This window comes from Bubalus kerabau, chromosome 12, assembly GCF_029407905.1.
Source record: "Bubalus kerabau isolate K-KA32 ecotype Philippines breed swamp buffalo chromosome 12, PCC_UOA_SB_1v2, whole genome shotgun sequence".
In the NCBI taxonomy this organism is placed as follows: domain Eukaryota; kingdom Metazoa; phylum Chordata; class Mammalia; order Artiodactyla; family Bovidae; genus Bubalus; species Bubalus kerabau.
Window position 1 is genome coordinate 12,364,439 of NC_073635.1, and position 27,276 is coordinate 12,391,714.

General features: G+C 48.4%; 1 protein-coding gene across 1 annotated transcript; it reads left to right on the plus strand.

Annotated features, from left to right (window-relative positions):
* Window positions 1-753: 753 nt before the first annotated feature.
* RGCC (regulator of cell cycle) lies at window positions 754-15,808 on the plus strand. Its single transcript, XM_055541969.1, has 5 exons — window positions 754-1,014; window positions 1,667-1,852; window positions 10,963-11,070; window positions 13,688-13,750; window positions 15,435-15,808. Exons 1-5 carry the CDS (start codon window positions 966-968, stop codon window positions 15,440-15,442), a joined length of 414 nt encoding a protein of 137 aa, XP_055397944.1. The 5' UTR covers window positions 754-965; the 3' UTR covers window positions 15,443-15,808.
* The last annotated feature ends 11,468 nt before the right edge of the window (window positions 15,809-27,276 follow it).

Consider the following 27,276-nt stretch of genomic DNA (forward strand, 5'->3'; position numbering starts at 1 on the left):
TGCCAAGTGGCTACCGTCTCTGGGCAGCGCACCGTGTAGGGCTTTTAGGGTCAGGACTGGTCCCCTGCCAGGCGGCTGGGCGGGGTGGCTCAGTGTGGACCCTGAGAGGCGCCGGCTTAGCGCTGCATCCACGTAGTAATTTCTTCCCGGAACAAAATCCTACCACGAAGACCCAGGACTGTATGTAGTCAGGCCCCGGGCGCCGAGATGGGAACAACTGTAGAACCGTGGGCTCTACCGACTTCTGCCCCCTTGCCCTCGGCACTCCGTCCACCCGAAGTCCTCACGGGCCTTGGGAGCAATGGCGAGGGAACGCGCGGGAGGGACCCCTGCGGTTCCCACATGGGTCAGGGTCTCCCACGGCTCCTGGCTGTTTTATTCTTCGCAACCAAGCCTGAGGGCTAGGCATTTCCCTTTCACAGATGAGGAAACGGAGGCTGGAGGAGCTTAAGGGCACCGGTAGGGAAGCACAACCGCAAAGTCTTGGGGATTCTGGTGGTGTCGCCAAAGCCACGTCCGTGGGGGCCCGTCGTCAGGGCGCGCGGGGGAAGCGGCGGGTAAATATTTGGGGCTGTAACCCGGGCTCGGGCGACTGGGCGTCACCGCAGTTCCCCGGCGCGCGCGTGGCGAGGGCGGTGCCCGGTGCCCGGGGTGGGGACGGAGGCGTCCGAGGCGTGGCGGCGGGGACAGACCCGGCGGCCCGGCTCCCGCGGCCCCGCCCCAGCCCGCCCCCGCCCGCGGCTATAAGACCTCGGGGCGCGCGGGCGGAGGAGACCCGGGAAAGGGCGGGCGGGCGCGCGGTGCCGGCAGCGGCGCGGCTGGAGCACTGCCGGACGAGGGGGCAGACTGAGCGGGACGCTGCCCGGAGAGGGGACGGCGCGAGCAGCACGCACGTCTGCACGACCCCCGCGCCCAGACCTCGCAGGATTCCGGCCCCTCAGCGACACGCGCCGGCGGAGCCCCCCATGAAGCCGCCCGCCGCGCAGGGCAGCCCCGCGGCCGCCGCGGCCGCAGGTGAGTGGCGAGGGGTGGGGGTGTGGGGGGGTGGGTCTCCTTAAACCCGGGCATTGGAGAAGGAAATGGTAACCCACTCCAGTATTCTTGCCTGGAGAATCCCATGGACAGAGAAACCTGGTAGGCTACAGTCCACGGGGTCGCAAAGAGTAGGACACGACTGAGCGACTTCACTTACTTGCAGGGGGCTGGGGGCGAAAGAAGCAGGGTCCCGCGTAGTCTCTCTCCATCCCTCCCCCTGCCTCCCCTCTGCCCCCGCCGGGCTGGGGGACACGTCACGGGCGCATCCTGACTCAGTCCTCCCGCCGCCCCCGGGGCCGCGAGCGTGGAGATCCGTCCACCACCCAAAAGAGCTCGGCCTTGCGGCTTAGCGGAGTGACCTTTGACTTGCAACTCCTCCGGATGGAGGCTCAGTTTCTTTATCTCTAAAATGGGCGCGATGCTAGCGCGCATTTCAGGGGGCGGTGGAGTCTTGAACGATAACAGCCAGCGGCCGGCGGCGATCGCGGGCTGCCCCGCCCCCGCCCGACCCCGGCCGGAGCGCAGTGCACGTGGTCTGGCGACCCTCGGATACCCCGCGGGCGCCGGCGGGACGCGGGACCGGACCGTGGCCCGGCTCCCGCCCTCACCCGCGCCCTCCGCCTCTGCGCAGCCCCGGCCTTGGACTCTGCCGACGCGGGGGACCTGACGGACGCGCTGTGCGAGTTCGATGCGGTGCTGGCCGACTTCGCGTCGCCCTTCCACGAGCGCCACTTCCGCTACGAGGAGCACCTGGAGCGCATGAAGCGGCGCAGCAGCGCCAGCGTCAGCGACAGCAGCGGCTTCAGCGACTCCGAGAGTGAGTGTGGCGCCGCCGCGGAAGCTGTCGCGCCCTGGGCACTCCGGGCACCCGGCCCGCGGGGGAGCGCCCGGGGCTCGGGGCTCCGCGTGCTCATCGGGAAAACCGCGGGCTGGGGGCCCGGCCAAGCGAGCCCCGAAGCCCAGCGCCGTCTCTAGGACTCTGGGAGTCTCCCGGGCCGCAAGGCCGGCAGGGACCAGACCCCGGAGGGCGGTCTCCGGAAGGCAGGCTGGGTTCCACGCTGCCCGCCGGCAGGTGTCAGGACCCAGGAGGGCCTCCCCAGGGCGCCCTCTCCCCGCTCCTTGCCGCTTTCAGCGGCATCTTCAGAGGATGTGGAGAAAGCGCCACAGGCGTGGGGTCCAGGGCCCCCGGGAGGGCGCAGGATGGACGTATTGGTGAAACCAGGAAAGGTTTCTTAAGCTCCCGTTCTTGGGGTGTTTGAAACGCTTGTTGCACTTTCTCCGGGCCCTGAGCCCGCCGGACTTGATATTACACTGTCCGCAGTTTTGAAAGAATCCTAGCACTGCTAAGTCCAAGTATTTAGAGAGTGTCCCTCATCCTTCAGGCAGGTCCATGACGTGAACTGCTGGCTCAGACTCCCGGCCCCACCCCGGTACCCAGTCTGGGGCTGGGGGTGGGGAGGAAGAGGGGAGAGGGTGGGAGAGGGCTGGGGCGGGGCGGCGGCGTGGATGGTGGCGTGGGTGGTGGGGGGGTTGCCGGTAGAGAGCAGATGGACACGAGCTGCTTCCTGCTTACTGTCTCATGGTGGAGACCACCCCCAGGCTGCCCTAAATCACCTTGTTATAAAGAGAGGCCACTTTTTCCAGGACCTCAAATGTCCTGTAGGATCAAACAGCAAACTGGGTGACTTTTCAATCTTCTGTGACTGTCGTTTTTCCCAACCCGCATGACTTACTATTTTTCAAAGTGAATTTTGAACACTTCTGGATAATTCTTGAGGCTTCATTCCCTAGATGGGTTACCTGCCTAAATGTCACTCCCTTTGCTGCCCTTTACTCTGGAAGTAAAAACAATGAGCTTTCCTTGTGATTCCCTTCTTTTGCGATCTGAAGCTTCTCCTTGTTACAGGCAAAGATACAGTCTTGGACTTACACATGAGCTGTCCTCCTGAAAAGGAATAAAGAGCACTGGCCATCCAGTTCAGGCTTGGAGTCAGAAACTTAAGAGTTCCAGCTTGACTTGCCTTGGCAGCCCTGCCCAAGGGTTAGATCTAATTGCAGCTTTTGAGGTGAAAGGGAATGGAATCATCTGCTGTTAATTTTCCATTCTGTATGTTTGGACTTTGTTGCTAATGACCAGACCGCTTATTTTCAATTTCAAAGGGAAGTCGAGAAAATTTTGAAATTTGTCTCAATGTATGTAGCCAAACTTAAATGTGTCTCCTTCTACTGGGGCACATTCAACAAGTACAAATTCTCTCCCCCGTGGGAAAGAAAGCTGGCACAGTGTGTTCAGGGCTGCTCTCTTGCAAAGAACAGCTCCATTCTAAACCACAGCTGCACTTGGCTAGAATAGGGCCTGAGCTCACTCATTCATGGGTGATTGCAACTCCCCCTGGGTAGGATTTCAGATCTGGGATCCGTTTTCAGGGGGCCTCAAAGAAAAGGCACTCGAAACACATTCTTCACAGCTTCAGGAGAGATTGTTTGGAATGGTCTGTAGTTTTTCTTAGGGTGTGTGGACTGTGTTTTCTGCCTTTGTTGTTAACTGTTAAACTAACCCTTGGTTCGGTGGTTAGAGAAGTAAACGGGAGGGTATGAAGAAGGCTTGGATGACATTAGTCTTTCCTATAAATGTGTAGTTTGGCCCTCACGAGGCTGGTTAGAAATAGTCTTGGCAGAAGCGCTGTGTATCTAAATAGTCATTTCTTAAGGATGCATAATACGTGTCTTAATTGCCGCCAAGAGTGGATCACAGACATTTGTTATACTCATTTATTTGTTCAGTGCTTTTCTGTGGAAGAGAGTATTTGAGAGAGGTGGAGCCTACTGAAATGTAGGATCTCCCCAGCAAAAAGGAGACGCCCTAGGATGATGGAAATAAGAGCAGCTCTCTTTTGCCAAGCCTTTTCTGTGATTACTGTTATTATCTATTAGTCCACCATTAGCAAGCTCTTTGCTTAGCCTTAAATGTGCTATCTCCCACGTTCCCTACCACAGTCCAGCAATGCAGGCCCTGTTGTCTCCTCTTTTTCTGATTAAATAGCGGAACCATTTGGACTGTCTCTAAGGTTTTGCTCTGTCACCGTGGATGGCTGGCTGGTATGGAAACCAGGCCCTCCTGGATAGACTTGGACAGGGATCACGTGCCTGTTTGTCAATCATGGTCATGTTTGAAGGTGTCTCTTCAAGGCCGTGGCCCCCTCGCCGGGTCCATGGAGCCAAGGCTGAGCTCTGTTGGGGCCCTGAATGAGGAGTGGGTCTCAGTTTCTCTAGCTGTGAAATGGAAATGATTCTATTTAATGATGCTGTTAGCCGCCCACTCCAGTATTCTTGGTCTTCCCTTGTGGCTCAGCTGGTAAAGAACCCGCCTGCAATGTGGGAGACCTGGGTTCGATCCCTGGGTTGGGAAGATCCCCTGGAGAAGGGAAATGCTACCCACTCCAGAATTCTGGCCTGGAGAGTTCCATAGACTGTATAGTCCATGGAGTCGCAAAGAGTCGACATGACTGAGCAACTTTCACTCACTAGAAACATCCATAAGCTCAGGATTAGAAAGAAAATATTTGCCCTGTTTGATGTTTTTAGGAGAACAATAAAATGCACATGCCATGGTGTGTCACATAGGCCAGATACATTTGGGCCAATGTTTTGCATGAACATGTTATTATGAAGCTCCCACGAAGCTCTGAACCTTTGGGACTTTGGTTTTTCACTCTGCATTTTACAACTCCATCACTCTGAAGACGTACCCACTGCATTCCTGCTTTTTTGAAGAACCTTTCTTTTTCTCTTAAAAAAATTTAGAGGGAAAGACATATGTTCTATGATATCACTTATATGTGGGATCTAAAAGTATAATACCAATGAACTTTTATACAGAACAGAAACAGACTCTTACGGACATAGGAAACAAGGTTACTGAGGGCAGGGGGAGCAGGGAGAAGGATAAATTAGGAGTATGGGATTAACAGATACATACTACCATATATGAAACAGAGAAACAGCAGGATTTATTGTGTAGCACAGGGAACTATATTCCATATCTTGTAATAACCTATAATGGAAAAGAATAAAAAAAGAATATATATGTGTATCTGAATCATTTTGCTGTACACTTGAAACTAATACAATATTGTAAATCAACTACATTTCAATTAAAAAAAAAAATTGGTTGCTAGCATCCAAAGGAGAAAAACTAGACATTCCTTCTTTTAACCAGAGAAGCAAGTTACTTCCATTGGAGAGAAGAGCGGATGTTTAATAAGGAAATATGTCTTCCTGTTTCTACTTACAGAGAATCCTCCTAAGACTTGAAGAGGCCAATATAACAGTGGCAAGACAACTTCACGTTAGGAGTGATTCAAATCGGGGTTGATGAGAATTGTACTTTTCTTCTAGATTTTGGTTCCAACAGACAACACCAGGCACTTTCGTGAGAGCAGTTTCAGCTTTAGCAGTGGAAGCCAGCTCGGTTAGGAGCCGGGGCAGTGAGGTTCAAGCCTGATCCTCAGACATGCTGCAGGCATGGTGAACATCTTTGATTTGAACTTAGCTTGAAAACCCTGTTGTTCTTTCAGTATTTTCAGCACTGTATGTGTACATCGTGACTTCTCAAATGTGTTCAATAGCATTTTAACTCATCATATACTAAATTTTAACCAAGGTGTTAATTTATGATTCCACGGATTGATTTTACAGGAAGTTTCTAATATTAACTGGCACTTTAAAAGGTGATGTGAACTCACATCTTTGATGGATTGGAGGTTCCTTTTTCCTTTGAGGGGGGAAGTTTTTTGCTTCTTAACAGAAAAGATCCAAGGTCTACTCTGCATACTGGGGCTTTTATGATTCTGTTGGGCCATTGGAGGGAATGAGGAATTGGCTTCTCTAGCTTGTGCAACAGAGAAGGCAATGGCACCCCACTCCAGTACTCTTGCCTGGAAAATCCCATGGGCGGAGGAGCCTGGTGGGCTGCAGTCCATGGGATCACTAAGAGTCGGACACGACTGAGCGACTTTCACTTTTCACTTTCATGCATTGGACAAGGAAGTGGCAACCCCCTCCAGTGTTCTTGCCTGGAGAGTCCCAGGGATGGGAGAGCCTGGTGGGCTGCCGTCTATGGGGTCTCACAGAGTCAGACACGACTGAAGGGACTTAGCAGCAGCAGCCGCTTGTGCAAGACCTAGATCGTCTGTATTTCTTTGCCTCGACTGTTCTAGCTTGACCCTGGGAGAGAGGACCTGGGGGGCACATGTGACAGGTAGCCTGCTAGCTGATCTGACGTAAGAGCCACTGAGGCCAGGACTTGAACTTGTTCAAGCCGAGAGGGAATGAGGGGTTCGGAGCCCTCAGGGTGTCCTGGTGTGAACAAGTGTCACTGGTGGACGTGTATGCATGTGTGTGCTAAGTCGCTTCAGTCGTGTCTGACTCTTTGTGACCTTATGGACTGTGGCTCGCCAGGCTCCTCTGTCTGTAGGATTCTCCAGGCAAGAATACTGGAGTGAGTTGCTGTGCCCTCCTCCAGGGGATCTTCCCGACCCAGGGATCGGAACCTGGGTCTCCAGTGGCTCCTGCGTTGCAAGCACAATCTTTACCGCTGAGCCACCAGGGAAGCCCCATCACTGGTGGACACCTGAAGGCATATAGAGGAACCGAGCAGCCCCAGAAGAGAAGCTGGAATAATAGTGGTGAGATTGAGAAATGCTTTCTTATTCTATCAGTGTAGCTGTTGGAATGTAGATGTTGAGTGGGAGAGCTGACCCCCTCCCCCACCCCGCACAAACCATTCCCTGTGGCGAAAGGGAAACAGGTCCAAGGCTTTCTTTTTCTCAGTTAATTACTATGGTTTGCTTGCCTGAAACATGTGGGATTGTTCTATATTTACAGGAGCTCCGGGCCACGGTTACTGTCTGTGGTTTTCCTTCCCTCTGGAGTAACACACGCTGGTGCCAACCCCCAAATTACCTTTCTCCCCACCCCCAAACGAAAACAACACGTCTACCTTTTAAACAAGTCTTTGTTTTTATAGCCAAGTTTTCCAAGCTTTGTGGGTGCTCCTATGGTTAAGATGTTCGAATATTTTATATGCTCACATTTCTTTTGATGATGTCTTAGCAAACTTGCTCCCAGAATTTGAGGTTCCTGGCTTCAGCGTGCCAGTTTGACTTGCCAAGGACATTTCTGATGGGACTGCAGAGCTGATGGCGGTAGATGTTGTAAGGCCCTGCAATATCTAGCCTTGCCACCTGCCAGGGGTCCCCAGATCATCAGTGCTATATGTCCCTTGAGCCCTTATTAATGGCAGTGACTGATACTGGGCGGGCAATGATACATTACTATGCTATCAGCCAGCAACACATTGCTGTCTCTTGTCCGACTAACTGGCTGTTATTTTGCAAGAAATGGAGTTCTAGGGGAGTGAAAAGAACAGAAAGGCAAGCTTTGCTTCCCTTTTAATTTACACCTAGCGTGCAATCTTATTCACTGTGGAATGAAACTTTATTGGATAAAGGGTTGAGAGAGGTTGGATTACTTCTGTGTTGGTGGGATTGCTCTTGGGAGGTTTGTTCTAGGGCGCCTCTGAAGATAAATTTTTTTCTTAAGAGTTTTGCTACTCTCTAAAGAAGAGGAAGAAGCTTGGCCCCAGAATCTGGAGTCTTATTACTCCCTGTGGTGGCCTTTCTTCTGAGCATGCCTTCCTCCAGTTTGTTGAAAAAATAAAGCCTGAAAACCATAGGCAGCACATGGAGCGCCTGGGTTTCTTATCCCCCTTTCTTAAAAGAAACTGAAGCTCTGAGACGAAGTGACTCGCACAGCATCACACGGCCTCGGTGCCACACAGCTCTAGGGGGACAGCAACTAGGATTTTTTTTCCCCCTCCGTCTCATTGTGAGAGTAGCCTGAGCTCATTATCAGTGAGAGGCAACTCCTGATTATTTGAAAGTTTGACTCAGTAGTTTGCAGCTGAATCTGCCAGTCAAGGAGCAGTCAGCTTGTCTATATAAATTTCCTGAGGTTGAGGAAAATACTTAGATCAAAAAGGAATTTAAGCCCCAGGCTCTAAAGGGTGAGCCATGAGCTGTGGTGATGTCCTGGTGCAGTGTGACTCTGCAGGGTCCCCTAAAGCAACCGAGTTACCCGAGGAGTCGTGAATCCTCACCGGATTCCTGTTCCCTACCATTTTGCAGGGACCATCTGCATGTCTAGTTCATTACTTTCTCCCAAACTCAATAGCACTTGGTCTACTTGGCGTGTGAAGCAAACAAATTGTGTGTGTGTGTGTGTGTGTGTGTGTGTGTGTGTGTGTGTTTCCCCGTCCCCAAGGGGTAAGTATACGTCGATGTAAAATTTCTGGGGAGTTGGGGCAGGACAGAAGTGAGGCCCAGAACCAGGGCCCGGGTGCAGGACAGGGTGCAGGAATGCCAGGGGGGCAGGGTGGTAATGGTGGCGGGGCCAACCGCCCCTGAGAGGTGGAGGCCAGGGTGCCACCTGTGGGGCCCGGAATTGGGGCGATGCTTGTGGGGCCCTTTGCAGCTGAAGGCACTGTTGCAGAGGCCTGCATGCCTTCCTCCTGGCTCCCGGGTCCAGGCTCGAGGCCTGCCTCCCCTGGGCTGTCTGTGGTTTTCCTGCCCCTCAGGCTCGTTTCACCTTTTCCCCCGCAAGTCTCTCGGGTTCTATTTATGGTGATTCCCTTGCCTCTTACGAGGTGACAGGTGGTAAGATGACGTGGTGGGTCTGCAATGAGCACGACCATTCTCCCGTGTGTCGGGGGAAAAGGCCTTCCCTTGAGAAAACCCGCATCGCTCCAGAGTGGGGCTCAGCTGACAAGCCAGCGCGAGGGCTTCCCACTTTGAGTTCACCAAGTACAAGTGTCCCGGGAGATAATAACAGAGGTGCCACCAAAACAGTGTCCCGTGGGCACGTGAAACCGCCAAATAGGGCTAAGCCAGCTTGTTGATCACAAGACATCTCAGGCACGTCGGAGTTTCATCAGAGGACCCTCCAAGGGGCTCGGTGTGTCTCAGGGTCCAGGGACCATGCAGTTCTTCTCAAAGGACCACTATTCTGGGAAATACATTTTTGGGGAAATGTAAGCCTAACATTCAGAGTTTCAGATCTCAGTAGGTGTTCATCATCAAAGCCCTGAAAAAGGATTGTGGTCCTTTTAGGTGGCCTGGACTGGACCTAAGAAGGAAGAATCAATCGTGAGGGTTGTATGTGTTTGGAAAACTGAATGCGATGTGTGTGTCGGCCAGGAAAACAAGACGGCCTGGGACCACCTCCTTGGGGCCGTGGGGGACCTGTGAGGTGCCGTCTTTAGGGATGAAGAGGAATTCTCTTGGGGCCAGAACCTTCTGTTTCTGAAAGCTGTCTTTTTTTCTGGTTGTCTCTTTTGTCACTGAGTCCTGTTCCTTTTGAGTTAAGAGGAGCAAAGAAAGATGGTTTTGCCTCCTCCTGAGCTGGAGGCGATTGGATGAAACCGGGTGCATCCTGAGGAGGACAGGGAGCCTGGCCCGGCCATTGTGGTTCAGCTGCCCTCTTGCACCTGAGCAGCCTTCCCAGAGCGCGTCTGTGCTACCCCCGTGCCAGGCTTTGTGTTCTGTTTTAACCAGGAAGGCTGTTCGTCTGTGACCTCAGAGGCCACATCCTGCCTCCACCGCCGGCTCTGCCTCCGAGTCTTTGGGTTGGTACAGCTCAGCCAGCAGCGCCCTTTCTGTGTCACCACCCTAGGACTGGGCTGGTTGGGGCTGGTTTCCTTTCCCTTGGCAGGACTCAGAAATAGGATCTCAGAACTTCAGAGCTGGAAGGGACTTCAAGGATCATTCAGTCCACCTTCCCATTTTACAGATTGGTAAGCAAAGGCCCATCTGTATAATGGGAAGGTGGACTGAGTCATCCTTCAAGTCCATTCTGTAAGCAAACCCACCCCCACCCCCCACACCCAAAAGGAAATGGCAACCCACTCCAGTATTCTTGCCTGAAGAATCCCATGAACAGAGGAGCCTGGCAGGCTACAGCCCATGGGGTTGCAAAGAGTTGGACTCGACTGAGTGATCAAGCACACAGACACACACAAGCAAGGGCCCAGAGACATTGTCTTGTTCCAGGGCTCCCAAATACTTGGTAGCTGAGATGATTTCCTAGATGCTCAGCTCAGCCTTGCTTCTGGGACCTTGCCTCGCTCTTGTTTTCAGGAGCAGGACAATGGAGCCACCCAGTCACCCAACGTGTTTGTAATCCACAACCTCAAGAGAAGAAATCTTTGTCTTTGACCCTCTAGCTTATCCCCAGAATATAGGAGCTCAGGAAAGACCATGACAAAGACTCTCTTTTGAGCAGGCAGGGAGGATTATTAAGTAGTGGGATCCAACCTTAACTTTGTATTTTAGGGGGTTCAGAGGGCTGAAGGAACATTTTTCAGGCAAGATGGTTCCTTATGTCTCACATCCCAAGCCACCCCCGCCCCCCGCCCCCGGCCTCCATCGGCCAAGCGTTGGCTTAGCTGTCAGGACACCTGGGCAGTGGGCGCCCGTGTGTTGCAAAGGAGGCTGGTCTGGTCATTATGGTCCTGCTGACCCTTCTTTTTTTAGGGAAGCAAGGACCTTTGGTGTGCCTGATTGGAGACACACACTCACACATACACAGGCATACTCTCCTGTCTCAAATTTAGGAGCATAAATATAAAATGGGCATGAACTTGGGCAAACTTCGGGAGATAGTGAGGAACAGGAAAGCCTGGCATGCTGCAGTCCATGGGATCACAAAGAGTCAGACATGACTTAGCAACTAAACAACAACAAATATAAAATCTGGAAATCAAAATTTTTTTTTTATAACTTTGCTCCCTTTGGAGATACACTGTTGGTTATCAATAGACTAGGAGACTGATAAACCATTTCTAATGAGTTATGTTTTCTTTCCTGAAAGGTGCTGAATCGCTTTATAGGAACAGCTTCAGCTTCAGTGATGAAAAACTGAATTCTCCAACAGACAGCACTCCAGCTCTGCTCTGTCCTTCTGCTCCTGCTCGGAAAGGTAAGTCTACTAGTTGGAATGAGAGTTTTTTGGCTTCCTTATTCCCTCTACTCCTCAGCCTCTTCTCTCTTCTGCCTTACCCCTAACCGATCTTTCCCAAATGTGCAAAACAAATAGAGAAGACTAGTATCTTCATACCTGGGGTCGCACAGAGTCGGACACGACTGAAGTGACCTAGCAGCAGCAGCAGTGTCTTCGTACAGTACAGTGTAGAGTAGATTTTGTTATTTCTCAGAATTTTGATCAGCATGAAAGTGAAATCAGGTAACTGGTGGGTGGCATGGGATGGGTGGCTCAGATGTTACAGAATCCACCCGAAATGCAGGAAGATCCCGTTTCAGTCCCCGGGGTCAGGAAGATCCTCTAGACAAGGGAATGGCTCCCCACTCCAGAATTCTTGCCTGGAGAATGCCGTGGACAGGGGAGCCTGGCGGGCTGCAGTCCATGGGGTCGCAAGGAGTCGGACACGACCGAGCCACTGACAGTTGCACTTTTTATTTCAGGAAACCGTGTAGACAAACCACGGGAGAAAGAAAACGTGTAGACTGCAGACTTTGTTTTCTCTTGTGTGTTGTTATCAATTCGGTGCTAAATGATAGTGCTCGCCTAGACTGGCTGGTTCTAGAATGTAAAACTCAGCAGTTAGGATTTGCAGAAAGTTGGGTTCTTTTTTTTTTTAATTGCATTAACTCTTTAAAGAATGCTCTCAGATGACCAGTTTAGCAATTAAATGGGGTCATCATTATGAAACAAGTGATGATCTAACATAATTCAAAATAGCAGCTTCAGCCTGCCTCTACTGCGACATTAATAGACAAAAAAGTTTTTAAAGATGCATGAGCAGTTTCTTATATTTTGGAGCTAAGTAAATTGTCTCCAGCCAGAGAGCTGAATGTTCTATTGGGCAAGTGCCCTTTGAAAACAAAAGGAGTTTTTTTTCCCCTTAAGAAATGTTACACTCACTGAAAATAGTTGCAGAATGCAATAAAAATGGAACATAGTTAAAAAGAAATATGAAGATTTCATCATTTTCTCACTCAGGCAGGAAGGCAGAATTTCGCCCTGTTTCAAAAGAGACCTTTTAAAGTTCTCCTCCCCACATAGCAAAGCCAGCAGCCCCTGGGAATTCCGCCATTGTCCAGCCCTCCGTCTGTAATGGATCTGTTGAATTGAGAGAGACAGAACAGTCTAGAAAGTGGCTTAAAACAAGCCCAGATTTGCTACCTGATCCTCTAGAGGTAGAAATTAAAGAGGGGGGAAAAGCCCTAGTAGCAAATTGACTTTAAAAGCTAAAAACAGTGAGTTATTTGTAGCCAGCTTCCTAGGTGGTGCAATGGTAAAGAATCCGCCTGCCAAGGCAGGAGACACAAGAGATGTGGGTTTGATCCCTGGGTCAGGAAAATTCCCTGGGTCAGGAAATGGCAACCCATCCCAGTATTCTTGCCTGGGAAGTCCTTTGGCTGTAGGAGTCTGGTGGGCTCAGTCCGTGGGATCACAAAGAATCAGAGGCAACTGAGCTCGAGCATGTGCTACTGTGGGGTCTGATTAATAAAAATGTGCATCCAGAGAAGGCATGAACAATGAGCTCTAGAGGAGAAAGCAAGACATGCAGAATGAAGGACAAGTCTTAGGATGCGGATGGAACAAGATCACGGTGGGGCCTTGTTAACCTGTGTTGGCACCTGCATGGCACAAGGCCGCCCAGACCCAGGAGCCTCCTGTTGCCTTCCCTGTACCCTTTTGACAAGGAACAGTAGCGCTTAGTGAATTCCATCCTGGGGGCACCACGTGGGCTGAAGTATTGCCCTGGAGTGATTGTGTGAACAAGACTGCATCAGAGAAGTTGAGCAGGAAGTAGGGACTCTGGGTGTGCATTCCACACACTGCGTTGCTTCCGAAATATTTTGGCTGCTAACTCAAATCCTACACAATCAGAGAGTTAAAACTTTTAATCTTCCTTCCCTGTCCCTGTCTCACTGTACCTTCCAACTTGTTTGTTTGCTTCTCGATTTTATTTATTTATGGGTATGCTGGGTCTTTGCTGCTGCGCACAGGCTTTCTCTCGGCGTGGTGAGCGGGGGCTCTCTCTCCAGTCGTGGTGCAGGGGCTTCTCGTTGTAGGGGGCTTCTCCTGTTGTGGAGCAGGGGCTCTAGGGACGCGGGCTCCGTAGTTCTGGCTCGTGGGCTCCAGAGCCCAGGCTCAGTGGCTGCGGCACTCAGGCTTCATTGCTCCGCGGCACATGGGATCTTTGTGGACCAGGGATCCACTCGTCCCCTGCAGTGGGAGGCAGATTCTTAACCACTGGACCACAGGGAAGCCTCCACCTCCCAGCTTTTAAAGTAGCGAAGAGAGATACTTCTTCCAGGCTGCTGGGATATGGGTCGGGGATGGGGGGATGATGAACTACAAAACCCAGAAAGAAACATTTAGGCTAATATTCAGAAAAAGCTTCTGAGTTGCTTGTAAGTAAACACTGGAGCAACCACTTAGGGTTTGTACAGGACACTATTTAATAAAATCTCGGAAGACAGAGAGATGGGGGTCATATACTTCTGGAAAAGTCAGATTCTTCAGCTGTCTTGAATATAGAAACTGAACCTGAACTCTTGTTTTTCAGCCAAACTTGGAGATACGAAAGAGCTAGAAGACTTTATTGCTGATCTCGACAGAACCTTAGCAAGTGAGTACATGCCTGGTAGTTTAAAAAACAGAACAAAACCAACCAGCACCTCTGATAAAGTGCAGTGATGTTTACCAGCTTGTCTGCAGCAGGAAGTTATATCATAAGGTGTTTTTTAGGTTCAGAAACAGGACCCTAGTGGCTCAGAAAGAAATCCTGAGGATAAGCTGGCATTGAAGTTGACTGCCTTTGCAACCAGTGAGAACTTGGCCCCCAACAAACAATGGCATTTTGTTTGAGAAGTGGAGAGTAAGGTAGTAGTTAGAGTGAGGTTGGAGCCTTCCCAGCATGGTGGCATGCCAGGCTTTTTCAGAAAAGAAATCAGCTTATTGACCACTGAGTATTATACTGACTAATAGAGCTGACTCATCGGAAAAGCCCCTGATGCTGGGAAAGATTGAAGGCAAAAGGAGAAGGGAGTGAGATAGTTAGATAGCATTACTGACTCAGTGGACATTAATTTGAGCAAACTAAGGGAGAGAGTGGAGGAAAAGGAGCCCGGTGGGCTACAACCCATGGGGTCGCAAAGAGGCAGACACAACCTCACGACTGAACAGCATTATACTGACAAACCAGAGGGTTCAATCTCAGGGGTTGGAGAAAACTTCACAAGTTAGAGCCAGGGGTTTGATCTGACTTCCAGGGGGTTGGGTTCCCAAAGAGAAAATTGGCTTGGGGAGACCTTATAACCAAAGACCTACACCAGTTACTGAAAGACCTGGATCAGGTATTTGTACCCCGTTTCCCATTTGTCAGTTACACTAATGGCAGCCCATTCTCTGTGACCAAAATTTTTGAGAACTGAAGGTATCAGAGCATAATCCATGGGGGAGCCTGGAAGAAAGGGCCCCGAGAATCAATCCGCACATTCTACTTCCAAAGAACAGGCTCACAAGTGCCAGACGGGTCAGCTGGAGTTTCCTGGATGACACTTTCCACAACTTACCCTTGGGGGGCCTTGTTCAGTCACAGAGCAGCCCTGGAAAATTCCATCTAGCTCCTTCCATTTGACAATGAAAGAGTCAGTTTTCCATAGTTTATGCTGTGGTATGCTAAATAACTGGATAGGATCTGAAAAAATAGATCCAAAGCTGGTTACTTAAAAAGACTTCTGTTCTTAAACAAGGTTTCAGACAGACCTACCTACTATTAGGTGGAAACTTCTTCTGCAGTTTCTGTTTACTAGAAGACGTTATCACCCATACCATCCTCCATCAGAAGACCAAGGTCTGTTTTGACAGAGATGATTGTAATTGCAACACAATTCGTGTTAGACCCGTGGAACGTGCTTGTTGGCGTCATGAAAATTGCAGCAGGCTGCCCAGTCATACCAGTTCTTCAGACGTATATTACATGGGAAGCCTGCCATTAAGTTTGGTGCTTGGATGCCTGTCTGGGAGGTGTGCTCTGGTTAAGCATGTGAGCTAAGTCGCTTCAGTCATGTCTGACTCTTTTCGATCTTACAGACCGTAGCCTGCCAGGTTCCTCTGTCCATGGGATTCTCCAGGCAAGAATACTGGCATGGGTTGCCATGCCCTCCTCCAGGGGTCCTTCCCGACCCAGGAATCAAACCTGCATTGGCAGGCGGGTTCTTTCCCACTAGTGCCGCCTGGGAAGCACATGGTTAAGCATAGGAATTGTCAACTTTCGCGAGTGGATCACCTTCTCTGTCTCCTATTGACAGGCATGTGAAACAAGAAGTTCTGGGTCCTTCCATCCTAAGGGAGAAGTTTCAGAAAGCTCAGAGGACCTGATGAAATCAGCTACAGAATATGCTGCTGGAGGGGGCAGAGATGTTGCTCACCCACCACCAGGCTCATCCTAAAAACACCTTTGGGCCCATCTCTGGGCAGGTTAGAGACTGACTTTGTTTACCTGATTGCAGGATATTAGAGCAGATGACTCATGCTAATGTTGTATTTCCTCTTAAAACATAGCTTCTCTGTAATTTAAAATGCTTTTATGAAAATATTTGTAATTAATTATATATAGTTGGAAACAGTAATATGCTTTCCCCATTATAATATATTTTTGTATGCAAATAAAGTTTGAACTGGAGTCTGTCTTTTGGAAGCCTTCCTTTTTTTTCCCTCTTGGTTTCTTTCAATATGTTTCCATCCAGGAGGTGTTCAAGTGGAAATAACATACCTCTTGATTTCTAACGGGGACTCTGGGACTCTGGGTGCTGCCACGTTGCACTAGTCAGTGGGATGATTAGTGAGAGAAAGTATTACTTTGAAGCTCATTCTGTACTCTAAAGGGAAATTCTGGCATATGGTTGGTGGGAAATTTTAATTTGAGGATTGTGGGTTTTTTTTTTTTTTAAAGCTTTTTATTTTGTACTGGGGTATAGCCATTTAACAATGTTGTGAAAGTTTCAGGTGAGCAGCCTAGAGACTTAGCCATACATATACATGTATCCATTCTCCTCCAAACTCCCCTGCCATCCAAGCCACCACATAACATTGAACAGAGCTCCCTGTGCTACACAGGAGGACCTTGGTGGTCCTGTTTTAAATATAGCAGTGCGTGTATGTCCAGCCCAAACTCCCTGTCTCTGCCCTCCATCCTTTGAGGACTGTGGTTTTGATGGAAGTTGGGTTTCTCTTCTCTGTTCTCCCCATTTCTTAGCACCTGTTTGGTTGCCATGGGTGCTTTCCTTCAATTAAAGGAAATATTAGGTGCACTAAGAATCCAGGGCAGGTTGGGGCAGCTGGAGGACTTATAAATGGTGGTGCTCTCATAAGACCTGTGTGCTGAGGCCAATTTGATGTGCTGGCCTGGGTGCTAATGTCCAGGAGCCGGGAGCTGGAGGGGTCCCAGTGGAGCTGGGGGTCCAGATGCAAGGCCTCCCATGCAGTAGACTTGTTTGTAGAAGCCAATAGCCCCACCTCCTGCCCCCTACCTGCCTTTTATGGAGGATGGGGTGAGCCATGAAAACAGGCAAGTCCATAGTTTTCTTGTCTATGCTTTTCTACCCTTAAAACATCTGAAATAACCAGGCATTGCTTTGACATGCAGAATCAAGTTATGTAAAAACTCCAGTCCTCATGTTCCTGTAGAACACAAATCCAAAATATAAGTACTTCTAATTTTTCAGAAATCCATAAGGCCTTCTGACTTTATTGACACTTTCAAAAGATAACTACTAATGTGGTCTGTGTTTTAGGGCATTGGCAAACTGAATTGCCTTTTCTTTAAAACTTTTCTTTTCCCCAAATTTCTGGGAAAACTTTTGGGTTGAACCCAAATGTTTTCTTTAATTCTTTTTTTTTTCTAACTTTTCATTTTTTAGAAAATTTTATTTTATACCAGAGTATAGCTGATTAACAGTGTTGTGATAGTTTCAGGTGGACAGCAAAGGGACTCAGTCATACATGTATCCACTCTCCCCAGACTCCCCTCCCATCCAGGTTCTTTATTTCTTTATTGAGATATAATTTACATACCCGAACATTCATCCTTTTAAAGTGTACAATTCAGTAGGTTTAAATTTTTTACCATGCTTTATGGCTTGAAGGATCTTAGTTTCCAGACCAGGAATTGAACCTATACCCTCAGCAGTGAAACTGCAGAGTCCTAACCGCTGGACCACCAGAGAAATCCCACTTCAGTGGGTTTTAGTACCTACGTTCACAGAGTTGTGTGGCCATCACTGTCTCACTCTCTGTCTCTGTGGATTTGTCTATTCTGGATATTTCATACAAATGGAATCATAAACATACAGTGTTTTGTTTCTGGATTCTTCCCTTTGCAAACTATTTTCAAGGTTCATCCATGTTGTATGCGAATCAGTACTTCATTCCTTTTTATGACTGACTAATAGTCCACCATATGGACATACCATATTTGTTTATCCATTTATTAGTTGAAGGACATTTGGGTTATTTGTACTTTTTGGCTAGTGAATATTGCTCTTATGAATATTCATGTATAAGCTTTTGTGTGGATACATGTTTTAATTTATTTTGGGTATATAACTAGGATCAGAATTGCTAGGCCATAAGATAACCCTTGGAGAAGGCAATGGCAACCCACTCCAGTACTCTTGCCTGGAAAATCCCATGGACGGAGGAGCCTGGTAGGCTGTAGTCCATGGGGTCGCTAAGAGGCACGACTGAGCGACTTCACTTTCACTTTTCACTTTCATGCATTGGAGAAGGAAATGGCAACCCACTCCAGTACTCTCGCCTGGAGAATCCCAGGGACGGGGGAGCCTGGCGGACTGCCCTCTATGGGGTCGCACAGAGTCGGACACGACTGAAGTGACTTAGCAGCAGCAGCAGCAGCAAGATAACCCTATGCTTAACTTTTTGAGCAATTAGGACTTTTGCACAGCTGCTGCACCATTTTACATTCCCACCACCAATGCATGAGGGCTGCAACTTCTCTACACCCTTGGCAACCCTTGTTGTTGTTCATCTTTTTGAATGTAGCCAGCCGAGTGGGTGTAAAGTATCTTTTTGCGGTTTTCATTTGCATTTCCCTGATGACTAACGACCTTGAACATCTATTTATGTTTTTATTGGCCATTTGTATATCTTCTTTGGAGTAATGTCTGTTTACAGGCTTTGCCCATTTTCAAATGTTGTTGTTGTTCAGTCGCTCAGTTGTGTCCGACTCTTTGCCACCCCATGGACTGCAGCACGCCAGGCTTCCCTGTCCATCGCCAACTCCCGGAGCTTGTTCAAACTCATGTCCACTGAGTCGGTGATGCCATCCAACCATCTCATCCTCTGTCGTCCCCTTCTCCTCCTGCCTTCAAACTTTCCCAGCATCAGGGTCTTTTCTAATGAGTTGGCTCTTCCCATCAGGTGACCAAAGCTTCAGCTTCAACATCAGTCCTTCCAGTGAATATTCAGGACTGATTTCTTTTAGGATTGACTGGTTTGATCTCCTTGAAATCCAAGGGACTCTCAACAGTATTCTTTATTATTGTTGAGCTGTAGGAGTTTTCTATGTAATCTGTATACAAGTCCTTTATCAGACATATGATTTGAAAATAACTTCTATTTTGCAGGTTGTCTTTTCATTTTATTAGTGTCCTTTGAAGCACTTATTTTATTCCACTGCTTTTGTTTGTTTATTTTAATTTTTATTGGAGTATGGTTGCTTTACAATGTCATGTTAGTTTCTACTGTACAGCAAAGAGAACCAGCCATTTGTATACATATATCTATCCCCTCTTTTTTGGATTTCCTTCCCATTTAGGTCACCACAGAGCATTGGGTAGAGTTTCCTGAAGCACTAAATTTTGTTGAAGTCCATTTTATCTGTTTCTTCTTTTGTCACTTGTCAAAAGTCCACTTTTGGTGTCATATCTAACCATTGCCTAATTAAAGATGACAGTTACTCATATATTTTCTTTTAAGAGTTCCATAAGATTATACAAATCCTACATTTAGGTATTTGGTCAGCTTTGGTTTAATTTTGTATGTGATGTGAGGGAGGTATCCAACTCTACTCTTTCGCATGTAGACATCCAGGTGTCATATCATTATTTATTGAAAAGACTATGTTTTCTTCCTTGAATTGTGTTGATACTCTTGTTAAAAATCAGTTGATCTTATGTGTATGGGTTTGTTTCTGGACTCTCAGTTCTGTTCCAGGGATTTCTATGTCTATCTTCATTTCCTGTACCACACAGTCTTGATAACTATAGCTTTATACTAAGTTTTTAAATCAGAAAGTGTAAGCCCTTCGTCTTTGTTCTCTGCATGATTATATTGGCTATTCTGAGTTCCGTGCATTTTCAGATAAATTTTAGGTTGAGTTTGTCAACTTCTGTCACAAAGGCAGTTGAGCTTTTCATCGAGATTGTATCGAATCTGTGTGTCAATTTGGGAAGTGGTGCCATCTTAGCAACACCAAGTCTTCCTTCCAGTTCACAAACATGAAATGTCCTTCAGTTTATTTATGTCTCTTAATTTCTTTCAACTATGTTTTGTGGTTTTCAGTGTGTGACTCTTGCACTTCTTTTATTGAATTTCTTTTTTTAAAAAAACTTATTTATTTATTTGACTGTACCAGGTCTTAACATCAGCATGTGGGTTCTCCCGTGGGGCATGTGACATCCTTTTTTTCAGTTGTGACATGTGGGATCTAGTTCCCCGACCAGGGATCAAACCCGGGCTGCTCGCTTTGGGAGTGCAGAGTCTTAGCCACTGGACCACCAGGAGTCCCTGTAAAATTTACTTCTAAGCATTCCTTTGATGCTATTGTAAGTGGAATTGTTTTCTTAATTTTATTTTCAGCTTGTTCCTTGCTAGGGTATAAAAATACCCTTGATTTTTGTCTATTGATTTTGCTTTCTATACTTATTAGTTCCAATACGGTTTTGCGTGTGTATGTGTGTGGGGAGTTCTATATACAAAATCATAGCATTTGCAAATGGAGATAGTTTTACTTCTTCCTTTCCGATCTCAATGCCTTATAAATTCTTTCTGTTGCATCACTGCCCTGGCTAGAACTTTCAGTACAATATTGAAAAGAAGTGGTGAGAGGGTACATCCTAGTTTTGTTTCTGATCTTAGAGGAAAAGTTATCAATCTTTCACCACTAAGTATTATGTAAGCTGTGGGAATATTTTCCTTTTTCATCAAATGAGCCCTTGATTTTTTTTTTGGTAAACATAATTTTCCCATTACCTGGAACTGTTTCTGTTTCATACTTGGGAATCTTTCTCTGCTTTGGATAAATCTTCTCCCCCCGTCCCCAACTCCCCCTGGGACACCAGTGTTCGTGGCTCATTGAATAGTGTGGCTCATAGAATAGTTCATACTATACCTTCTTATTACCAGCCTCTTTGGGATTTGAGACTCTACCTCATTTGGCAGGGCTTTCTTTATGGTCTCCTGGAACCTGGACGCCCAGAGTTAGACATGCAGGGTATGCAGCTTTGTGGCCTTTTGAAAGGATAAGTGGTTTGGAGACAAGAAGTGGATTCCTTTAAAAAATGTGTTGGAAGAAGGCTTGTTTGCGCTATAACCTCTGTTAGGCAAGTAACTGGGGACAAATAGGCTGTGGGCTGAGTCATAGCTTGGAGTTCTGGGAATGTTGAAAAAAGTGTTTTCCATGTTCCCCAAGATGCGCATTTCAAGGAGCACGTTCCTAAGCTGTTTGGAAGACTAGGTATTAAGGTCATGTACTTGAAAAGGGCTACATGCACTTCACCTAGAGATTTATTATGCACATAAATTACTTAGGGTTCAGTTTAAGGTGATGGATCAGAAAGTCCCAAATATAGTGACTTAAACAAGATGAGAGTTTCTTTTTCACTAGCAGCCCAGAGGTGAGCAGTACAAGGCTGGGTGAGTGGCTCTCTGGTTCAAAGTGGCTGCTCCTGCTCCTGACATCACATTTCATTCCAGCCAGCACAAAGGAGAAAGAGCAAGTCAAGACAGGCTTATGTCTTTCAATGACATGACTAGAGGGGACACAAATTACTTCTGCTCACACTTGCTACTCCAGATCTTAGTCAGATAGTCATTCCCAGCTGCAACAGAGACAGGGGGAAAAAGTCTCTTGCTGGGCAGATGAGTGTTCAACTAAAATTTGAGGGTTCTGGAGTTCTCTGGCAGTCCATTTATGACTCCACGCTCTCACTTCTGAGGGCCTGGGTTCAATCCCTGGTCAGGGAACTAAGATCCCTCAAGCTAGCCACAAGTCATGGCCTAAAAAATAAAGTTTAAAAAAATAATAAAAATGAAACTCATGGGTTCTGTTATTAAAGAAAGAGAGAATGGGTATTGAAGGATAACTAGTCATTTCTGCCACAGACAGTCAAAGACTTTGAGAAATCCTGCAGCCAAAAGACTTTTTTTTGTGTGTGAAAAAGCTACCAACAATCTGCAGCCATAATCCATGAGCGTTCTTTGGAACGAGCCTTGGGAAATGTCATTGTAGGGAATCTAACTCCAGCGGGTTCTATTAACTCCACTTCCTCCAAGACCTGCATGCCTACAGCATGGCCTTTGCAAACTGCTTGACTGTTCCATGGAGAGTGTCAGCCAGGGGACTTTTCTGGAACAGAATAAGACCAGATTCTGAGGATGCAGAGCTGGTAGGATGTGACTAGTATGTTGTTGCGTTTGGGAATTTTCTGTCCTTACTTCTGGGAGGGATCACTAAAGCAAAACAAAACAAAAAACAAGACACACGCCCAAAGTGAGAGGATCCAGTACCAGCTCACATGTCCACACACCAGCCAGCCTCTGGGGTGGGACGGAGGAGCCAGTGATCCGTCTCCTTGAGGAATTATGACCCCGGTGGGCTGTATCGGTACTTCTGCCCCAAGTGTGAGGAGGGACGTCTGAGCTGAGGGGCAGTAGGTGGTGATGGGTGGTCTGTTGACAATCAGTGGAGTGGGGACCCTGAGAATAGAATGTGCAGAAACCTCCTCTGGGATGGGCTGGAGGAAGGGGGAGAAAATACGGGCTTTCAAACTAGACCATCTTAAGATCCCACCTAGCCATCCTGTATCCGGCTGATCTCCAGCACAGACGTTTTATTTCCTCACTTATAAAATCAGGATGTGAGTCCTTATTTTCTGGGTCACTGAGAAGACCGAATAGAGATGATGTAAAGCCTCTTCCTCCTCCTCATAACACAAGGACATTGGGTTCCTGTACCCAAGTCAAAATTAAAAATCACGGTGGCTCAGATGGTAAAGATGGAGAAGGAAATGGCAACCCACTCCAGTATCCTTGCCTGGAGAAGTCCATGGACAGAGGAGCTTGGCAGGCCCCAGTCCATGGGGTCACAAGGAGTCAGACAGACTGACATCGTGTCTGGTGAGCCCAGAGGGAGTGAGCGGGGCAGGGAGAGAGCACCAAACGAAGGGCCGGGAGGGGGGCCTAAGCCTCATCCCTTTTGGTAGTGGGCTCTCGGCCCCTCTTTGAGGCTGGCTTCCTCCAGGTTAAACCCAGGCAGGGGACTGACATTCGTGAGGCTCTTCAGCCCTTATAGTTGAGTGGGCTCTGGTCCCGACCTTAGACTTTCAGCTCTTCTCTGAAAAGCAGATGGGGTATTTTTGGCTTCTCGGTATGTGTTTCTTCCACACCCTTCTCCAAAATGTTTTCCTGTGCTAATTTATTTGGCTAAGGAGGTTTGTGGTGAGAGACACCAAACAGGAAATAGCTGTCATAGCTGCTGTCTGCAGCGTTTGTTTTTTTAAGGCTTTCTCCTGTCTAGCTCACCTTCTCTGTGTCGTTCAGTATTGATTGAAGGGTAGGGTAAGTGGAAGGGGAAAGGGAAACACATTTTTAGAAGAGAACATTCTCCTTCTAGTTCAAAGTTTACTGAAGGGTAAGGATTGTTATGCACTATGGCAGGATTAGGTGGCTCCTTTCCGCCACAGGGCCTTTGCACATGCAACTCCCTCTGCCTGGAATGCCTGCTCTTCTGGTTTTTGGTTAGTTCTGCTTCTTTGGGATCAGCTCGATCACCACGTGCTCAGAAGGCCTTCTGGGCCCCCAGTCTAGGTCGGCCCTTGCTGCTATTCTTATAGTGCCCTCCTCAAGTCCACTCATCTTGGTTTACAATGACATGTTCACCTGGGTGATTTCTTTTTCATAGGTTTTTTAAGATTCATTTTTTTGGCCACATCTCTCAGCCAGGTGGGTTCCCTGACCAGGGATCAAACCCATGACCCTGCATTGGAAGCATGGAGTCTTAACCACTGAACTGCCAAGAAAGTCCCTGGGTGATTTTTTTTAGGTTAATTTCTCTCCTCTTTCTTACAAGCGGACCATAAGCCCCACGCACGCAGGGATGATCCCTAGCTTGGCATGCCATGCACTCCAGTGCACAGCACAGCGCCAGGCACACAGGGAGTGATCAGACTGTTTCTGTTGACTGAGTGAGTGAAACGTCTCACCTCTCACAGGCAGGCAGGCAGGCTGGGCGTGACACAGTGTCTGGGGTGTGTGTTCACCTAGTCCCCTCTGCCTGATCGCTAGGCCACCGTCCTCTTGCAGGTCATTTCTGCCTTCCCTTCTCTAGGGCCTCGCTCTCATCCTCCCAAAGCATCTGAAACATTAACCCAAGGCCAAGACGGGTGCTGGGGCCCATTAGAATCCTTTCCCCAGCTCCTTATGGTTTATCAGGGGAGAAGAGATGTCTGAAGACAGAGAACTTTGAGGCAAGAAGGAATGACTCTCTAACGGGGGAACCTCAGCCACCGTGATTGGCAGTGAGGGGAAGAGGAGCACTTCCTAGCCACTCCAGGGGGATAGATGTCTGCTGCTAGGCTTACTCTGATCCTGACACAATATTTACGTTTTCCTAGAGCTCGGCTTCTTAAGTCAGAGAAGTCTTCTGAACCCTGTTGCGGCCAGAACGTGGTGTGAGCACACTGTGGGTGTGTGTGAACATATGTAGTGCATGTGAGCTTGTGTGTACATGTTTTTGGGTTTATGTATGCATGTGTATGCATATGTGTGTGTGTGTGTGTTTGAATTAAAAGAAAGGCAACAAAGACATAGGCTTCCCAGGTGATGCTAGTGGTAAAGAGCCCGCCTGCCAATGCAGGAGGCGCCGGTTCAATCCCTGGGTCAGGAAGATCCCCTGGAGGAGGGCCTGGAAACCCACTCCAGTGTTCCTGCCTGGAAAATCTCCATGGACAGAGGAGCCTGGTGGGCTACAGTCCATGGGCTCTCAAAGAGTCGGACATGACTGAAGTGACTTAGCACAAGCATGCACGCACAAAGACAGGAGTCCTGGTGTGGAAGACCCGGAAGAGGACACAGGGCCCTCAAGGGGTCTGAGGTTGAGTTATTAATGGCACGGTCTGTCTCCTGGGCAGGAGTGGCCCTTCCTCTGCTGGGCTTGTCTTTGCTTGTCAACATTTCAAAACAGGATTACCTTTGTAATTGCATTTTCATGAGTCACGTGGAAAGGGCCCATTCCCACATGCTACCAGGAGGCATGTGACCCTCTGTCCTGGGCTCAGGGCCAGAGCCTGTTCTGGGACCAGAAGCGTCATGGCCTGGCTTCAGAGTCTAAGCCAAAGGAAGCCCAGCCAGCCAAGAACAGGTCTGGGAGGGCCAGACCGGAGTGTGACCTCTCACTTGTCAAGGGCGTCCAGGGGGCAAGGCATTGGGAAGGGAGCGCCCGAGGCACCCAGCTTTGCAGAAGGACTCTGAGTGAGGAGCCTGACCTTTTTGGGGTGGAGGAGCGTGGAGTATATTCTGGAGGGAGCTGCAGTAGCCAGGGAGGAATTTGGGAAACAGGATAAATTAAGCAGTGAGGTTTCTGGTAGGTGAGCAGACTGAAAGGGAATGAAACTTAAAAGGACACACGTAAGCCCATGGCCGATTCGTGTTGGCAAAACCCATCACAATATTGCAAAGTCATCATCCTCCAATTAAAATAAGAATAATGAAAAAGAACATGGAGTTCGGATCATTCTGGAAGGAGGGTTGGCAGCACAGTCTCCTAAGCAGAAGAGGGGCTGGCATCTGGCACCCTGACCCCACTCCTCGGGTTGAAACACAAAACTCACCTTCAGTCAAGCGGCCTTGTTTTAGACCCAAGAAAACTGATCCCGGGGCCAAAGCTTTAAGTGACCAAGCGTTGCATCTCACACAGTAAAAAGTCTCAGGAAGGTGAAATCAGAGACGAGAATGTACCGGGATGGGGGTTGGGGGGAACGTGAGCTCCCCAAACCCAAGGTATAATTAACCATTGTAATCTCAAGTGATTGGGGACTGATGGAGAGATTAGCTGTGTCCAGAAGGACATTCAGTTATCAATCGCTCGTGTGCAGATAAGAGAAGTTGCGTCAGGCAAGCAGGCAAGGGAGCTGCGGAGCCGCGGCGGAGGAAAACATTTGGTCGGGAGGTCACCTTGATCTGAGGAAGCCCATTGTCCTTGGAGCCGGTCCCCAGAGAGGTTATGAAACAGCAGAGGGCCACCGCCCCCTGGGTCCTGGGGCACATGGCAAAATGACAGCTGGATCCTTTAACTTTTTTTTTAACTGAAATATAGTTATTTACAATGCTGGGTTAATTTTTGCTGTACAGCAAAGTGATGCAGTTATATATATATGCATGTGTATATATGTATATATGTATGTATGCATGTATACAGTCTTTTAAAATATTATTTTCCGTTATGGTTTATTACAGAATATTGAATATAGTTTCCTTTGCTATACAGTGTGTGTGTTAATTGCTCAGTCCTGTCCAACTCTTTGCAGGAGCAACCAGGCTCCTCTGTCCATGGAGTTCTCCAGGCAAGAACACTGGATTGGGGAGCCATTCCCTTCTCCAGAGGATCTCCCCGACCCAGGGCTCGAGGCCAGTTCTCCTGCATTGCAGGCACAGTGCTTACTGTCTGAGCCCCCAGGGAAGTAACCAGGGAAGCCCTGCATACAGTATGACCTTGTATACAGTATGGATGTGCGTGCTTAGTCACGTTAGTCGTGTCCGACTCTTTGAGACCCTATGGGCTGTAGCCTACTGGGCTCCTCTGTCCATGGGATTTTCCTGGCAAGAGTACAGGAGAGGGTTGTCATGCCCACCTCCAGCGGATCTTTCTGACCCAGGGATCAAACCTGTGTCTCCCGCGTCTTCTGCCTTATAAGCAGCTTCTTGACCTCTGAGCCACCAGGGAAGCGCATACAGTATGCATGCAGTGTGCTCTACAGAAGGACCTTGCTGTTTATCCATTCTCTATATAATAGTTTGCGTCTGCTAATCCCGAACTCCCGGTTTACCCCTCCTCCACCCCCTCGCCCCTTGACAACCGCATCTGTTCTCTATGTGTGTGAGTCTCTTTCTGTTTCATAAAAGTTCATTTGTGTCATATTTTAGATTCCTCTAATTTTCAATCTCGTTTGAGGAAGGGGAAGAAACGGCGTCTTCTTGGCTGGCGGCTGGCTGGTGTTTCTGGCTGCACACGATGCTTGTGATCGGAAAGGCCACGGTGGTCAGTTTGCCTTCATGAGAGCTCTGTCTTCTCAATCCTGCCACACCTGCAAGTCCAGGATTATTTTCAAGGTGTGTTAAGCCCCATTTTTGAAGGCAAAACTATCTCCACCCCTATCAGGAAGAGACAGAGATGCGCTAACACATCTGAGAGGCTGGATGAGCACTTCCCCTGTCATGAAGACTCTGCTCTCGGCAGTCACTACTTCCTTTCTCTTAAGATGACGGGCACCTGGGCTTCTTTGCTCGGAGCTGAGACACTTTTTTTCCTGAGTCTCTTACTGGCCTCACTGTCCAAGAGAGGCAGCTTCCTAGGCGGCTCAATGGTAAAGAACACGCCCGCCAATGTAGGAGACACGGGAGATGTGGGTCGGGAAGATCCCCTGGAGAAGGGAATGGCAACCCACTCCAGTATTCTTGCCTGAGAAATCCCATGAACAGGGGGTCCGGTGGGCTATAGTCCAGTGGGTCACAAAGAGTCGGACAAGAATGAGCGTGTGTGCACGCACACACACACACACATCCAAAAGAGACACAGGAAACCTGGGGACGGTCTGAGGGGAGGTGGAGGGGTCGGAAAACACAACCTCTCAGTCA